The following is a 17,865-nucleotide window of genomic DNA, read 5'->3' on the forward strand; positions in this document are numbered from 1 at the left end:
TTGTTTTGGGGAGAAATCAGGGATTTCCTTTCTTTCCAAGCTCCCATACACACTGGGAGATCTCTGGGGCTGGAGAAGTGTCCCTGCTTTACCAAGGGCCAGTCCATGATCTGCCTGGCACTGTTGTCTTGTCCTCGCACAGCACCACCCCAAAAACCTCTCAGACCCACACGAGTGCAAGGAGTGGAGGGGAGGCTTTGCTCAAGAACAGCCACAAGTCTCAGCAGGCTTCTCACAGTGGAGGCTCCATGTTCCCTTCCAGCTGTATCCGTTGCTCTGTTGGATCTGAGCTCTCCACCTGCCCCTTCCTATGCTGCTTTCTGCTCCCGCAAAAAAAACACTTTCAAGGCAGACAGAGTGAAACCAAGGTGTCCAAGTCTGAAGAGCAGGTTCTCTCCTGCAGAAACCTTGCAAGGCTCTGGAAAGTCTCAGCTGTGCTGGGGCAAGGATGAGTCACTGCTCAGAAAACAGCATTTTCCTGGGAAATACAAGAAATTCCCAGCACCTCTGTCCCTCCTGGCGACCACCTGCCCAGAGGAAGGGTCAACCCCTGGTGCTGAAGTGGTCCCCAACAGCTGGACTTCCTGACACCGGGGCTGGGGCAATTATTCCCCCCAGCAGAATTGGAGCTCGCCGAAGACACTTCCAGCTCAGGAGCGCCCGACAAGTTCGAACAGGGAACCTGCGCCTCTCTGGGAGCAGCATTGGGCCAGCGAGCGCTTTGATTGCGATCAGGCAGCTGGCAGGAATCCCAGGAACTCGCACAAAAATGCTTTGAAGAGCCCAGATGCGCAGGGCGTGTCCCGGAGTGGGTGCGGAGCGTGAGTCAGAGCCGGGCCGGGCTCTGCTGGCCGCGCTCGGGCAGCGCCGGGACCCCCGAGCACCGCCCGCGTCCTCAGTGACATCCACGGCATGGACCCCCCGCTCCCTGCACATCGCACCCCGACTTCGGCAAGGGGCTGCCGAAAGTCCCTTTCAGCCCTGTCCTCTCCGCCCTGAGCTCCAGACACAAAGGGAGAAGGGAATTTGCTCGGGGCGCTGCTGGATGAAAGCTCTGCTGTTGCTGCTGCTGCTGCTGCTGCTGCTGCTGCTGTGCCGGGGATGATTCCCCCCGTGCCCCCAGCCCCCAGCCCCGTACCACAACCGCAGTTTGCACAGAACTGCAATAAAAGCCTTTGTTTAAGCACCTTTTGCTCTTCCACATACTGGTACGGAATCTGTTGTGGAATCCCGGGAGATCGCCTCCCTTGGGCTAAACCGTGCGAGCTCGTCCCAAGAGTGCATTGTTTCCTGAAAGCCTCCCCGAGCTCCCTGTCCGCAGCTCCACAGCCCAGCTCAGCAATTCGGGCGAGTTGTGAAAGCGGGAGATGCCGGAGCGCAGTGCCGGGATGCGATAAACAGGCGGCTCTCCCGCGGGGACAGGGACAGGGCTGTTCCTCGCCCCGGGCCAAGTGACATTACAGGTTTGCGAGAGCTGGCACTTTGTTGTGTAGGAGCCACCTGACGCTGACAGCCTGTCATTGATTTGCGAAAACAGCGCTTGGCATCGATATCGAGCTTTCAGGAGAAACAAGTGGGGCAGGGGAAAACAACAGGCGGGCTCTGCTGCTCCTGCCTGCGCCGGGAGAGCACCCCTGACCCCACCCGTGAAACGCTCAGGAGCAGCAGGAAAGGAGGGCACCCACTCACTCCATCCACCCCATTCCCCTGGGCAGCACCCACCCGGCCCTGGGCAGCACCCAAGGCTGGCCTTGCCTGGGCACGGTCTCAAAGTCCCAGCAGTTTGGGTGATGGAGCACAGTAAAGCCTCTGCATCCCTTGGTGAGGTGTCAAGAAAAGTGGGGAGAGGGGACCAAAAGCAAATAAATAACCTCCAGTTGCTCTACTCCTGTGTCTTATTGACAAAATCTGGCTTTCTACTCTTGGGTTTTATGGGAGGAGTATGGAAAAGGACGGTGCACAAAGCTCATCTTTCCCAGGAGCCCCCTCTGTGTTTTCTGATGCTACTCTTGCTCCTGCAAAACGCGAAATGTGGACACAAACCACCGGGGAAACACAAAACCTGACAGATGGGAGTGAAAGCACCAGGTCAGACCCTGGGCACTGCTGATTCTCACTGGAGAGAAAATGCACACATCCTCTCTGTCTCAGCTGATCCAGCTGGCAGCACAAAGGGCTCTGCTCCTCTGAGTGCTGGCACAAGCACCCAGGTGGGTCCTGGTCCAGTAAGCCTCTACCCTGGGCATCCTCTCCTCAGCCTCCCTCCTGACAGGGACTGCTCCTCTGCTCCTGTATCAGCCTCCTGTGGCTTGGCAGGAGCTTTGTCAGCACTTGCTGTGACCTGAAACTGGTCACACCAGCAGTGAGGTGCTCGGTTCTCTGCAGACGAGTTGCTGCAGTGTGGCTTGGCAAAGGGAGAACGCTGTGCTCCATTCACAGCCCGGCGTGTCATTTCTTGCACAGCCATTTTATCTCCTTTTCTTACTAAATGTCCTCTTTTCCTCCCTGCTACCCCGAGCTGTGTGCAGAGATTGCCTCAACTGTGCCCCGATTTCTCTATAGATTTGTCCCTCAGACAAGTGGGACACCCTCTGGGGAGAGGTCCCTGACTCTGCAGGGATCCTCGGCAGGGCCCTCCCTGATCCCTGGAGCTGGCGCTCTGCAGGAATCCTGCGTTCCTGGGCTCCGAGGGGTGGATTTGCAACCTGTGCTTGCGGAGTTGGGGTCCGCATGGGCACCGTGGGCAGCGCTGCTCCTACAGGCGAGCCCATCCCTGGCACCGAGAGCCGGGGCTGATGCGGTTCGGACTGAGGGAAAGGCTGGAAGCCAAGAGCAGCCGTGTGGGAGATGCCGCAGCCCCCGGCAGCCGGGGAGCGCCGCTTCCTACCCAGAGCCACAAAGCCTCAGCCGACCCTTCTCAGTGCTGGCCATGGGCAGCCCTGGAGCCCCCCGTGACCCAGAGCCCCCCGTGACCCATAGCCCCCAGTGACCCATAGCTCCCAGTGACCCATAGCTACCAGTGACCCATAGCCCCCAGTGACCCATAGCCCCCCGTGACCCATAGCTACCAGTGACCCATAGCTACCAGTGACCCATAGCTACCAGTGACCCATAGCCCCCTGTGACCCATAGCTACCAGTGACCCATAGCTACCAGTGACCCATAGCTACCAGTGACCCATAGCCCCCTGTGACCCATAGCCCCCAGTGACCCATAGCTACCAGTGACCCATAGCCCCCAGTGACCCATAGCTACCAGTGACCCATAGCCCCCCGTGACCCATAGCTCCCAGTGACCCATAGCCCCCAGTGACCCATAGCTACCAGTGACCCATAGCTACCAGTGACCCATAGCCCCCAGTGACCCATAGCTCCCAGTGCCCCATAGCTCCCAGTGCCCCATAGCTACCAGTGACCCATAGCTATCAGTGACCCATAGCTCCCAGTGACCCATAGCCCCCAGTGACCCATAGCCCCCAGTGACCCATAGCCCCCTGTGACCCATAGCTACCAGTGACCCATAGCTACCAGTGACCCATAGCCCCCAGTGACCCATAGCCCCCAGTGACCCATAGCCCCCAGTGACCCATAGCCCCCAGTGACCCATAGCTATCAGTGACCCATAGCTCCCAGTGACCCATAGCTACCAGTGACCCATAGCCCCCCGGGTGACCCAGGGCCCCCAGAGCCCCCGGAGCCCCCAGAGCCCCAGAGCCCCAGGTGACCCATAGCCCCCAGACCCTCCAGTGCCCCATAGCCCCCCCAGGTGCCCCATAGCCCCCGGTGCCCCGGAGCCCCAGGTGACCCATAGCCCCCATAGTCCCCCGGTGCCCCACAGCCCCCAGAGCCCCCATAGCCCCCCGGTGCCCCATAGCCCCCCGGTGCCCCATCGCCCCCGGTGCCCCGGAGCCCCAGCTGACCCAGAGCCCCCATAGCCCCCAGGTGCCCAATAGCCCCCGGTGTCCCGGAGCCCCCGGTGTCCCGGAGCCCCCAGGTGACCCATAGCCCCCATAGCCCCCATAGCCCCCATAGCCCCCATAGCCCCCACAGCCCCCATAGCCCCCACAGCCCCCATAGCCCCCATAGTCCCCCGGTGCCCCACAGCCCCCAGAGCCCCCACAGCCCCCGGTGCCCCACAGCCCCTCGGAGCCCCCGGGCCGTGGGGCTGGCCGGGGCGGGGGGCAGGCCCGCAGCAGAGCGGGGGTGTGTGCGGGCAGGGCTGTATATCCAGTCTGGCAGAGGGTGTGCCTCTCACACGCCGGGGAGCCGAGCTGCGAGCAGCAGCCCTCAGACAGCCTGGGCCGGGGCACGTATGGCAAGGAGGGCTCTGGGGGAATAAGCCCAGCACAGCCGGCGTTCGGTGGCCTCGTGTTGTCCGTGTGAGTGAAGTGCAGCCCCTGTGAGCTCCAGCCATGCTCCACTCCCCGCTCAAAACCGCGCTGGCCTACGAGTGCTTCCAGGACCAGGCCAGCTCCACGCTGGCCCTGCCCTCGGACCACAAGCTGAAAACCAAGGGCACGGGCAAGCAGCGGGTCCAGGAGCAGGTGATGATGACGGTCAAGAGGCAGAAGCAAAAGTCGTCGGTGTCGTCGAGCGTGGGCCACTCTAACCGAGGTAAATCCCGCTGCTCTGGGGAGCTTTGGGGGCCTTTGTGGAGCGGGCACAGATCCCTTTGCTCCTCTCCTGGCTCAGGCAGGCGGTGCCGAGATCTCCTGCGCTGGATGGAGGGTTTAGGACAGGACACAGGGCTGGATGCATCAACTCTTTCCTGGCTAGAGCTGATCCCGGCAGTGCTGCTCTGCTCCACATCCCTGAGGCACTTGGACATTTCACTGTGCTGCTGTAACCAATTTTTCCCCGCCTCTAAAGCTGGAGTAGTTGTCCGGTTTTGCAAATCGTTCCTCTGCAAATGCCCCCGTGGCTGGAATTCCTCAGCACCCCTCCTGTGGATGGGCAAAGCTGACAGAGCTCCCCTGGCAGCCTGCCCTGGGCTGGGAATGGGGCTGTGCTGCCTCCGGAGCGCTGGGCTGGGACAGGAGGCTGGACACAAACCTCGGCTCAGGACTCAGCTCTGCAGCTCCCAACACCTCTCCCGTCTGCGGGCTGGGAAGTGTGGAGTCTCTGGGACCGCCGGTGGGAGAGGCTGGAGGGAGATGAGCTGGGAGATGTGTCCCTGTGTTGGTTTGTGGGGGTGTCTCTCTCCGCTTTGCCCATGGGGTTCCACCTCTGTGCACTGAGTGTGTGCCACAGAAAGAAGCAATCAGCCGAGTCCTGCAGCCAGGTGTCCCCATGGAAACCCCTCCTCTTTAGATCCAGGCTTCAAATCGTTCTCTGTGCCATCCTTGGCTCTGGGGAAGGCTGATCTGGAAGTAAAGCCCAGCTTCCCACTGTAAGCTGCAAACCCAGGGGATTGTGACAACCTCTGTGCAAAACCTCCTGGCTCTTGATGCCTTTTCAGCAGCTACAGAGAGCTCTGGCCTGTCTGAGTCCACCAGGGAGAGGAAATCCCTGGGCTTTGGGGGGCATTGGGGTGCTGGAGCTGGGACGGAGCGTTCAGCTGAGTCTGGAGGGAGCAGCACGGAGAGGGGTCCTGGGTGAGCTGGGCAGGCTCTGACACCTCCTCTGGGATCTGTGCCTTGTCCAGCAGCTCTTCCCAGCTGCACTGAGGGTGAGTCCTGTGCTGGTGAGGTGCCATGGTCCAGAAACGTGCTTGGGGCTGGGTTAGCAAGAGAAGCTGGGTGGCTGTGTGGAGCTGGTGCTTCCACAGGAGCCATCCCTGCTCTGGGAATTGCAGCTGCTGGAACAGAGGGGTTGGAGCAGCTCCAGAGCAAGGGCAGGTGGGCTCTGCCAGGAACAAATCCCTGCTTCCTCTGTTTGTGTGGACAGACTCCAACGGCTGAGGGGGGCCAGGGCAAGGAGAGCTTTCCTCTGCCACCAAAGTGGAAAATGGGAATCTCCTCCCACCTCGGGAGAGTTTATTGCTTAAGGTGTTAGGGTGACAGACCTGACAAAATAAAATACCCAGCAGGATGAGCTGAAGGGCTCTGCAGGGACAGGGAAGCAGGCAGAGGGATCCACAGGCAGGAAGGAAGGGAGGCAAAGGGGGATTATCCTGCTTGGAGAAGAGCCCAGGTGAAACCTCTGGGAAAGGGAAGAGAAAACCCAGCACATTCCCAAACTGCCTGTTTTGCTCAACAAGCTAAACCCCTCCTCCAGACACTTTGGAGAATGTTTGGGAATGGGAATTGCGTGGAGATGTGCAGCTCTGGTTTCTGTGTCCCAGGGAAGCTGAGTCACATCCCACTCCCAGGAGCTGCCTCTAAGCACAGGGCCCAGCCCCCCCTCCCCACCTTCTTCCTACTGGGGTGGTTGGCCAGCAAAGGTCCCGGGGGCTGATTCATCCCAGTGCATTCCTGGATGGAGTCCCAGAAGGGTGAGAAGTTGCTGTTTATTCCCAGGGTTGTCTCCTGGTTGGTGTTGGAGTGGGTCAGACTCAACTTTCAGGTGTTGGGTTTTACTGCTCTTGCCCAAAGATCAGGTGAAAAATCAGTTCTTCCCACAAAGAGGCTGTGTGGGTCTGCCAAGAGTGGATTCTGCCTGTCCAAACCCTCATCCAGCTTCAGCTCCCTGCATCCCCTGGAATTTCTCTGAGATGCTCCTCAGAGGCAACACAAGCTGGGAATTCCCAAAGCCCCTGACAAGTGCCTGAGTGCTTTGTTCCCTCCGTTCCCACAGTCCCAGAGTGGGGCTGGGCAGGTGCTGGGCCAGGTCCAGGTTTGTTGCCATGTTTGGAGCTGTGGTTTGAGTTTCCACCAGCTGCAGGAACCTTGTCCTGGTGTGTGGAAGGTGGGGAACACGGACATGGAACCCTGATGCACACAGCAGAGTGGAGGTGTTGTGTCCCATTACTGGAGTTCCTTTAGGGGTTGACACACACTCCCTCACTATCCCAGTGGTTGATGGGGCCATAAATGAGTTGGTGGAGTCCAGCAGGTCAAGGTGCTGTGGCCACTTTGGAGATCTGGTATCCCCCAGGGCAAGGTGGCCAATGTGGGCCCAAACTGGTGTGCACTGGGGTGGGACAGTGAGAAGGAACCTGAACTCAGTGGGGCCTCAGCAGCTACAGCTGATCCCAGCTGTGGAGTCTGGGATCTGTGGGGGTCTGTGGGGTCTGTCCTCCTTGGGGGTTGGGTCTGTGGGGTCTGCTCTAGGCCTTACCTGTCCTTCTCCCCATGGCAATACCAAACTAGATTGAGTAATGCACATTTCCAGGGAAAATTAATTTCAGGGGCATGGCAGAGGAAAAGGGCAGGCCAAGCTGAACCATCTCCTTGTAACCATCAACTCTGCTCTGCAAAGTTCTCTGGCTAAAGGAAAGTTCTGCCAGTGATTTGTCAATGAAGAGACACATCCAAGGAGTGTCAGGTCCAACTGTCCTAAGGCTGAGCTGGAATTGAGAAGTTTCTGTGCTGGCTGTGGCCAAGTGAAGGGTCATTTCAGTGATGGGACCTCACCTGGCTTTGGAGGGGATCAGGACTCTGATGTGAAGAGGAGATCTGGGGGATAAAAAGTCTTTAAGTTCCCTCAGCGTGAGATGATTCAGTGCAAGGTTCCACTCTTCCACAAACCTCGGATTATTGGGATACAAAAAAATCCCCAAGCCCATCAGCTCATAGGCCAGAAGGCAGAACTGGAGTTTTGTCATTCCTGCAGGAATCTCATTGTCTGGGATTTCACTGACACTTCTCTCCTAGAAGGCACCCAGGCTTTGCTTTGTGCCTCCCACAGGCCTCTACTCTCCCTGTGTTTTTCCTATGTTTAATCATCCTTATTGTTTAAAGCCGTGCATAGTTTATGATTTACCTTGCCAAGCCTGCACTGCCAGTGACTGGTTCTTGTCTTGCCTTTCCTTGCCACAGATTAATATTTATTAACAGACATTCTTTTCCACAATCTCCACATTTGCTCTGTGTGTCCAGCTGGCTTTGGGGAAACAGCACTTTGGACACAGCTCTCTTCCTCCACCAGTGCCAGCTGCAAGAGAGGAGAGCTGCCTTTGAGGAAAGGAAATAACTCATCAAAACCAGCTACCCTGGGTTTGATGGCAGCCTCAGATTGCTCTGCAATAATGGATAACAGGGATGGAGAAGGGGATGAGGTCAGTGGGAGCAGTGTAGAGGGGCTCACAGAGATGCACTGGAAGGTCTTGCACTTCTTATCTGCAGTAATTGGGTTTTACCCTCATGAATCCTACTGAAGATAAAAGAGGTTTTCTCTCTCTCATGGGAGAATGATCATTTGGGGAGGGGGGAATCTGAGTAGCCTTCAGGGTTGTTTTCTGACCACATGGTCACTGAGAGGCAGCAGCTCATCTGTGTGGTTCTACCACATCTCTCCAGCTCTGTCCCAGCTGTTGAGGGTCCTCTGTCATGAGAAAAAGCTGAGGGAGCTGTGGGGGCCCAGCCTGGAGAAAAGGAGGCTCAGGGGGAACCTCCTGGCTCTGCACAACTCCCTGCCAGGAGGGGACAGCCAGGGAGGAGTTGTGCTCTGCTGCCAGGGAACAGGGACAGCACAGGAGGAAACGGCATCGAGCTGTGCCAGAGGAGGATCAGGTTCTATAATTCTAATTCTAATTTACACAATTTCTTTGTGGAAAGGGTGGTCACTGCCCAGGGCAGTGGTGGAGTCACCATCCCTGGAAGTGTTCAGAAGATGTGTGGATGTGGCACTGGGGACATGGGTTAGTGCTGAACACGTGGTGCTGGGGAAATGGCAGGACTCTTATCGCAGAGGGCTTTTCAACCTCCGTGATTCTGTGATTCCGTGGTTCTGTGTTCCCTACTCTGAGTACAGTGCTTTGAATTGGCTCTGTGTTTGCCCAAGTGCACATGGGCCCTTCAGGGACCTGAACAGGGACACAGACATGTGGATGTAGCCAGAAAAAAAGCAGGAGGGGAGAATCTTCCACTAAGAACATTTCCACCCTGGCCCAGATGTTTGTTTTTTTTTTGTGATTGCCTGGGTTTATTCTAAATTCCAAGGACCTGTAACCAGGTTGTGTGGTCTTTGCTCTTGAGGTGTTTGAAAAGAGGGATCTCTTTCCTGTCCTGAGGGCTGGGGATACAGCTCCTAGCTGTAAGATGAACCAAGCAGAGAAGTGTCCAAACCTGCACAAACAAAGATCAGGTTTTCTTCAGCCACCTCCGTCAGAAAATCCCCAGGTTCTTCCTGGCCTCAAGACTGAGCTCTCCAAGCAATAAATCTCAGTTGAGTGGTGGCAGGAGAAGCATCTTCTCCAACCTGCAGGGTGACTTCAAAATGCCTTGAACATTTGAGGTTCTGTGTAATTATGTGTTTATAAGCTCTTATGTATAAGTTCTGGGAGGTGAAGGCAACCCTTCCACATCTGGAGAACATAAACTTGAACCAACTGCCTGATCTCCTGAATTCGGCCATGAGGCAGTGAATTTATTGAAGGAAGTTACAGATGTGCCTAAACTGGCTTATTTTGGGTGTCTCCTTGCTCTACCCCAAAGTCTGGGGTGCATGGCAGGAACAGAGACTGAAAGAAAAAGTGTTGTCCCCAGGCAGGACTGGTCTTGTAAGTCAGGCACAAAACCCCTTTTTACAGCTGCTCACTCAGGAAAATGCTCTAGGTGCTCCCACCTGCAGTTCCAGGATGTTTACAGTGAACAAGAGGCTGATGTGAAGAAGGAATTCCCAGGAAATTATCATGGAATGGCTTTACCTTCCTGCTCGGGATTATGGTTATCAGATAACTCCGTGTCCTGGGGAATCACCTGGCCCAAACTCAGCACTTCCAGCACGGCTTTGCTGCTGCTGAGGCCCAACACTGATGTCCTGATGTGGAGCTGAAGGGCAGTTCCAGGCTGGAGAGGGAGCACAAGGTGAAGGACGTGGCTGAATCTCCTGCTGCATTTCCAGGGCCACTTCCTTGCCTGATCAGCAAGTTCTGTGCAACTTCACGTGCATGAGGCACCCGGGGCTGGGGAGATCTGATGGGGAGCAGTGCCCAGTGAGTCTCCAGACTTTGCAAAAGGAGCTCCTGTGGTTTCCTGCCCAGGTGCAGGGCTGGGAGCTGACCTGGCTGTTGCCTGTTCTCCATCCAGGGATGTTCTCCAGGTGCAGTCCTGCTGACAATAGAAAGCAAATGTCATTATTTACACCACATCCACAAGAATCATCTTCCTGAGAAAATGCAAGAATTTTTAGCCACAAACCAAATCACCATAACAGGTTCTGGGTGCCTCAGGCAGGGCAATAAATTAGGTTTATTCCAAGGATCAGTGGCTGGAGGAGACCTGAGTGGCTCCGGGGCCTTTGTGGTCGAGCTTATCCAGTTTATCTCAGAGATGAGTCTTATCAAACAATCACAGAGATTAGGATATTTCTGGCATTACCCACCAGTTTAGGTGCATAAGTTAGGACAGGTAGGTCCTGATTTTGTACTTTGTTAGACATTCAGAGCTTCCCCTGGAAGTTAATTGGAGTGTAGGGTTTACACTTCCTCATAACGGGACCTGGGATGCCACAATTATTGAGCACTTCTGAAAATGAAACAGAAATCACCCTGAACTCTTTTGGACCATCCAAAGGGGCTTAAGGGAATTCCATCGTGGAAAGAGAATGATTCACTTCATTTGTCTTGTAGTGATGAATGTGGCATTGAGTAAAATACTTTTAGAATGGATCCAAAGGTTGCAGTGCCAGAGACTGCTGGGAGAGCTCTTGGAAGGTCTGGGGTAGGTAAATCCACGGTTAAAGCACTGAGAAACAGGAAAAATGGCCAATGGCTTCCTCCTGATCTGAGACATTTGCATCTTTAAAAGACATATTTGAGATCCAGTCTCAATTATTCCTCCAGCATCCCAAAAATAATGATGGAGCTCTATACATTTTCAGGAGAAGAAAGCATAGACACACAAAGTGATCTTTTAGAGATGAGATTGGAATCCAAAGAGTGCAATGAGGTTCTGTAGTGTTTGACTGGTTTAGATCCCCAGGTGTTAATTCAACTGGATCTTCCTTTAGCCATGCTGTTTGCTAATGACCATTGATTGATTTTAGCAAGCCTTGCTCAGGCTGCTCCTGCTGTTGGGATTGGTGGGATTCAGATGTGGACTGGTGGAAGGGTCAGGGGTGGCTTTTTCCTTCAGAAAAGGAAACTGTATTTACTACAAGTCTCCCACAGGCAGATATTCTGGGACATGTAGCACAAAATATCATCAGGTTCCTCTCATACAACAGCTTGGAGGCCACAGGTGAGGAGAGGAGAGGAACTCCTCACCTGTGACAAAAGTCTGAGAGAACTGGGATTGTTCAGCCCTAGAAAAGAGAAGCTTTGGGGTGACCTAATTGTGGCCTTCCAGTACCTGAAGGAACTGACAGGAAACATGGAGAGAGATTATTTACAAGGGCCTGGAGGGACAGGACACAGGGAATGGCTTCCCTGCCAGAGGGAAGAGTTAGATGGGATTTTGGGAAGGAATTCCTCCCTGTGAGGGTGGTGAGGCTCTGGCACAGGTTACCCAGAGAAACTGGGGCTGCCCCATCCCTGGAAGTGTTCAAGGCCAGGTTGGAGAGGGCTTGGAGCAACGTGGGATAGGGGAATGTGTCCCTGCCTGTGGCAGGGAGGTGGGATGGGATGGGATGGGCTTTAAGGCCCAACCCAAACCATTCTGGGATTCTGTGGTTCCATGATGTCAGACACTGGCCCCCTCTCTGACCCATTCTGCTCCTCTGCTTTGGGTTTTATGGCATTTGGTTTCTTGTGCTGCAAAGTTTGGGCTGGTTTGTGGGATGTGTGGTGTGAGGGCTGGAGTTCCCAGCAGAGCCAAGGGCTCCCCTTGCTGCCTGTATTCCCCATGTTCCTGCTGAGATTTACAACTGTCACTTTTCTCTAACTAAACTCACTGTTTAAAAAGAGCTCTGTGCTCTGGAAGGGGCCTGCTGGGAATCCTTTCTCCTGGGAATGCTTTCTGATGCTGACCATGCCTTTTCCATTTGCAGGTTCCATGTATGATGGTTTAGCTGATGGTTATGGCTACGGGACATCCCGGGGCAGCTACTACACCAAAACCCAGACAGGGAACAGCAGCTGGGGATACCCGGTAAGACTCTCCTTGATCTGGGAATTGTGGCATGCTCTGAGCTGACCTGGACACAAAGAACCTCTCACAGTCACCTAGGGAGGTCCCAGTGCTTCAGAAACTCGCCTGAGAGGGATCCTGGCTCTCTTGGCAAAGGATTCAGTGCAGTGCAGGAGGAGGATCCCACAGGATTCCGAGGGCTCCACAGCTGTTTGATGTGGGGATTTTAGAGTGGACAAGATTTAGGATTTGTGGGGTGCTATTCAATGGCACGAGAGTTTGGAAGCTGCCAGAGGGATCAGGGTTGGGTTCAGACTATCAGTTCAAGTCTGGAGCACATCTTTGTTCCTGTGCACCAAAACATGGCTGTGGATGCCGTGAATGTGGATCAGGGGATTTACATTAGAGCTGTGATGCTGCTCCCAACCTCAGTGCTACTGCAGACCCTTCCAGATATTTTCCGTGATTGCAAAACAGGGGGTCCAGTTCTTCCACGGTGATTTCCAAAATATTATTGCAGATTTCCAGAAAAAGCACAGATGAGATGGCATTTGTCTTTGTGCAGTGTATCTAGACCTGCCAGAGAGCTCCTGGTCCTTGGTGACAGACCCCTGGTACATGGGAATCACTCCAAACCATTCCACAGTCCACTGGGACAGCTTGTGCCCATGTTGCCCCTCCATTTCAGGTCTGTGTTCTCTCTTCCCTGCTTTTCATCAGCTCTAAAGTAGAAAGGGGCAATTCACAGATCTGGGATTTGAATATGAGAAAAGCAAAAGGCTCCTTTCAACAACCCTGGGACTGTAAAGCAGCTCCGTGTCAGCCATCAAAGGCTTGAACCAGGAAAGGTTTCGGTGGCTCCAAGCACACAGACAGGGTTGCAGCTTTTCCTGGTGGCTGCCAGATCCTCTGCCTGTTCAGAGCACCAGCATTCCTCAGCTTCTGAAGGATTTATCTGGGTCTTTCCTAATGGCCTTTGGAACATGATGGCTTCAAGGCAGTGCTGTCACTTGCTGAGCTGCATTACTGGGTGCTCGGTAGGAAAACTGTGAGCACTGGAGTGTCTTTGAAATGTTTATTTCCAGCCTGTCAATGGCCCATTTCAGTGTCCTTTACTGTGCTGGTTAAATCCCAGCCAGGGGACTTCTGTCCCCAGAAGGGAAAAGTGTGTTCAGAAGAAGCACCAAGTTGATCAGGAGGATGGGGAATTCTGCTATGAGGAAAGACTGGGAGAGTTGGGATTGTTCAGCTTGAAGAAGAGAAGCTTTGGGGTGACTGTACTGTGGCCTTGCAGTACCTGAAGGGGCTACAGGAAAGTTAAAGAGATTATTTTCAAGGGATGGAGTGTCAGGACAAGGGGGAATGGCTTCAAACTGCCAGAGGGCAGGGACAGATGGGATATTCTCCTCTGTGGGGGTGGGCAGGCCCTGGCACAGGTGCCCAGAGCAGCTGTGGCTGTCCCATCCCTGGAAGTGTCCAAGGCCAGGCTGGACAGGGCTTGGAGCAACCTGGGATGGTGGAAGGTGTCCCTGCCCATGGCAGGGGGTGGGACTGGATGAGCCTTGAGGACCCTTCCAACCCAAACTGTTCTGGGATTCTGGATGGGTCAGAGCACAGGTCCACACACCCAGGTGTCCTGTCTCCATCCCTAAGGCAGCGGTGGAGTCCTGCAGAGGGTCCAGCCATGGTGACTAGGCAGGGTTCTTGTGGCCACCAGAAAAGTGCAACTGAGGCAGCTCCTGAACTTGTGAAGTATCTGAGCTTCACAAGTCAAACAATTGGGATGCTCTGACTTGATGATATGTCACTGTTTGCCTGTTGTGATTCCTGAATGGAGTTTGTGGTGCTTTGTCCAAGCAAGATTGCTCTGTTTCAGCCATTCCAAGGGTTTGTAGATGGGTTCTTTGTTAAAGAGGGAGGAAGCCAAGGCCCAGCTCTGCTCATGCTGGTAAGGTGCTACTGCAGTTCCTGTTGCTGGTGTAAGGTTTGTTGTTTCCTGTTGTTAATTCCTGATCTTGTTCCAAATCATTGTGGCAGCTGGACAAATGCTGGGTAGGTGGGAATGTGACAGGCTGGCAAACAGCTGGAAGTGGTGATGAAGGTGATGAAGGTGATGAAGGTGGGGACCTCCATTAGACACCAGAGGCCTGTAGACAGAACAGTTCAGTCCCTTCAGGCTCACCCAGGGTTTAGGCAGCTCTGTCTGTTCTCTGAGAGACTCCTCTGCACTTACTGAGGAGGGAAGGTCTTTCTCCAACTTTAAGTGTCATGCAAGTCTTTAATTCTAAATATTTTTGATAAGGGTCTTCAGGATCTGGGTTACTTTAGCAAAAAGGACTGGGACCTGTGGAGGATTCACAGTAAAATTTGTTTTATCTGAGTCTATCTGAGAATCAGCCATTTAGCCCTGACAAGTCGTGTGACTCCTCCCCTGGCCAGCAAAGACAGAGGTAGAGGCTGTGATTCATCTCCTCTATCTGGGAGATCTGTCAGGTCAGGATGAATCAGCCCCCCTGGATCCCTATCTCCTGCCACTGGAGCTGGCTGGAGCAGGGAATGAGTGCACAGGAAGATGACTGCACTCAGGGGCAAGCAGTCCCAGCTGCCACTGGCACTTTGGAACACATAACCTCCAGCCTAAATGTGCTTAACAAGCTCCACACCAGACTCCCCAACCACACTGAGCAGCCTCCTCCCTTCTGCTTTTCCAGAAAGTATTAAAGGTTCCACACATCTACCACCAGCCTCCAGCTTGTGATAGCTTCAGCTTTTGTCTACAGACCTGTTTGAAGTCTGTGGAGGTTCTGGGCTTCCTAAAAATTGTTTTCTGTTTGTAATTCCTGGGTTGTAAGACACAAAACCAAAAATCTATTTCTGAAGGAGAAATTGCTGGATTTATTTCCAGCTGGAGCTGGTGTTGTGAATGTGTCTGAAAAGTGGCAAAGCCCTTTGAGGTGCACAGCCAAACTCAGGTACCTCAGGGAAGTGACCCAGTGTAATATTGAGTGGAATGACTGACTCCCAATCCCCCTGGAGTTAGGAAGATGTCCAGGGAGTTCATGTCCAGGGTGTTGCTCCACAGCACAAGCACCTGAGACACTGCCCTTGGAGTGCCCTAATCTAAGGCACTGCCTCAGACAGTGACACTCAGGGTGTCCTGTCCCACCCACAGCTCTGGAAAGCTGCTGTCCCTGACTTCCTCCTTTTGTCTTGTGTCTTCTTAGAAATGTCAGACTTTTCACTCCTGTGGTTTCTTCCCAACCTTGTAAGACTGATGTTCAAATATTAGAGAAATGGTGGATCTGGAGGAAGAGCTCTTTCTGGATCAGTCAGTTTGGAACAGGCTGCCTGTGGCAGTGTTGGAGTCCCCAGCCCTGGAAGTGTTCAAAAACTCGTGATGTGGCTCTTGAGGACATGGTTTAGGGTGAATGTGGCAGTGTTGTGTTAATGATTGGACTCTTTGATCTTAGAGGGCTTTTCTAATTTAGAATTCTTTGGATTAAACCCTTCGATTCACCCATTATAGATTATTTTCTGTTCATTCTCCTTGTGGATGCCTTGTTTGCAGCACCACTATTCTCACTGCCAGTGCAAGGAGCACTGGGCCAGTGTGGCCACCCCACCTGGAGACACCTGGAGGGCAGGGGGTGCACTCTTGGCTGCAGCTCTTCCTTGGCTCATGCATCAGGGGCTGGCACAGCCCTCAAGGGTGTTCAGCCTTGGGGAATTCCTTTGCTCAGACACCACACTGGGATGCAGGAATGGGAGGACCTGTGACCACAAACCCCTCTGTGCCAGGGTGGTGCCTCAGCCCCGGTGCTGTGGAGCCTTGGGGATATTTGTCACCCTACTGTGAGCTATGAGTGGCCAGCAGTTCCCAAAGCCCTCCAGCCTCAGGAGCTGTGTCCTGCTGTGAGCAGCACCTCAGGTCCCACAGGAGGGTCGGTGGTGACCCTGATTTACAGAGATGAACCCGGGGAGGGTTAAGGAAGCTGGGCTGGGTACCTAGAGCAGCGCAGTTACGGCAGAAGGGCTCAGCATGAGCCACAGCCATGTCCCCTGACAGCTCAGGTCACCCCAGAAATGGAGTCTCTCCAGCAGTGTTCCAAAGCCACAGCCACGTTTGGGTGGTCTGTGGGTTACAGGGACCTCGGTGCTCACCCCAACTGTGGGCACAGCTTTGGAGAGGCACAACCAAATCCCAGACACACCCAGTGGGGTACTGCCAGCAAACACCTCTGAGGTTCAGTTCCCACCCTGCTCCTGCCTGGGTCTGCTGGGTTGGCAGGTCCATCACTGGCAGGGAGTCAGGGCATTCCCAAATCCCACTGCACGACCAAGATGAGGCAGGAGCAGGACAAGGGACAGAACCCACCTCGCTCTCCATGCTGCTGCTTCCACAGGGAGGAAATCCCCCACGTGATGTGGATGTGTTCACAGTGTGTCCCCCCAGCACGGCCCCCAGCCAGGGCAAACAAACCCTGGATGTGATGCAGAGGGAATCTCAGATGTGTCTCCAGCAGATCCTCATCCCCACAGAGCTGAGCTTGGGCTGTGACAGAATCACAGGATCACTGAGATTGGAAAAGACCCCTAAGATCATCGAGTCCAGCCTTTGAGCCATCACCACTGAGTGCCAGGTCATTTCTTGACCACCCCCAGGGACAGTGACTGCCCTGCTACCATGGGCAGACCATTCCAATGTCTAACAACCATTCCCATGAAGAAATTCTTCCTGATGTCCAACCTGAACCTCCCCTGGCACAGCTTGAGGCCGTTTGCTCTTGTCCTGTCCCTGTTCCCTGGGGGCAGAGCCCGACTCCCCTCTCCTGGCAGGGAGTTGTGCAGAGCCAGAAGGGCCCCCCTGAACCTCCTTTTCTCCAGGCTGAGCCCCCCAGCTGCTCCCTGAGCCATTCCTGGTGCTGCAGCCCCTTCCCAGCTCTGTTCCCTTCCCTGGACACGCTCCAGCCCCTCTGTCTCTCTTCCAGGGAGGGCCCAGGTGTTATTTTAGCAGCTCTTCTGGGAGCAGCCATGTTCCCAGACCAAGGAATATTTGGCTGGCCTGGTGGTGCTGGATGAAAGCAGCTACCTGTAGTAATTACATCCGTTATGGCACTAATGAGAAACACACACTGGTGATCCCTCTGCACCAGAGACTGTAGGAAAATTTTTAACCAAAAATCCTCTGTGGGAGGAAGTGTCAGAGCTTTCTCTCCAGGAGCATTATCTGAACTAGAGGTGATCACTGTTGTCCTTGCCTGCCTTTGCCTCTTTGGACAAAACCTCTCATTGTCACTGGAAGCTTTGTTCCATAAGGATTTCAGGTCAAAATTTGTTGTTTGTTGTGACGATACACCCAACCTTAAAAAAACCTCAGAAGAGAGTGGTTTGGATAATCTTGCCAGAGAAAACAGAGGTCACTGCACGTCATGGCTTGGTCAGAGCCTGGTGTCCCTGGGAGGTTTGCATGAGGCTTTAGGCTTTGGAACAGCAAGTTGGACATTGCCTTTCTTGGCCAGAACAAACAGAAGCAGCAAGAATAAATCTCATCTGAACGAGAAAAAAAAGAGATGAAAAATCATAGGAAAGGCAGCTCCTGGGAGAGGTGGGAAGGAGCATTTCAGAAATAGATAAACAATGTATTTGCTGGTTTTGCAATTTTTCTCCCTGCCACGGAGGGAGCAGCACTTGGAGGGTTTCGCAAGGAGCGTGAGGAGCTCTCCCCACCCAGCACTCAGGGTGGGACCTGCTCAGGT

The 17,865-nt window shown here is 54.2% G+C and overlaps 1 protein-coding gene across 1 annotated transcript in view; it reads left to right on the forward strand.

Moving 5' to 3' along the window:
• Positions 1-4,271: 4,271 nt before the first annotated feature.
• Positions 4,272-17,865, forward strand: part of PKP1 (plakophilin 1) — a 48,514-nt gene continuing 34,920 nt past the window's right edge. Inside the window, exons 1-2 of the mRNA XM_005530191.3 lie at positions 4,272-4,613; positions 12,030-12,130. Of these exons, the coding sequence (XP_005530248.1) occupies positions 4,412-4,613; positions 12,030-12,130 (303 nt within the window). The 5' untranslated portion in view covers positions 4,272-4,411. The remainder of the gene's footprint in view (positions 4,614-12,029; positions 12,131-17,865) is intronic.

The sequence above is a fragment of the Pseudopodoces humilis genome, chromosome 26 (genome assembly GCF_049639895.1).
Source record: "Pseudopodoces humilis isolate 2021_Gansu_Grassland_sample_001 chromosome 26, ASM4963989v1, whole genome shotgun sequence".
NCBI classification, from domain to species: domain Eukaryota; kingdom Metazoa; phylum Chordata; class Aves; order Passeriformes; family Paridae; genus Pseudopodoces; species Pseudopodoces humilis.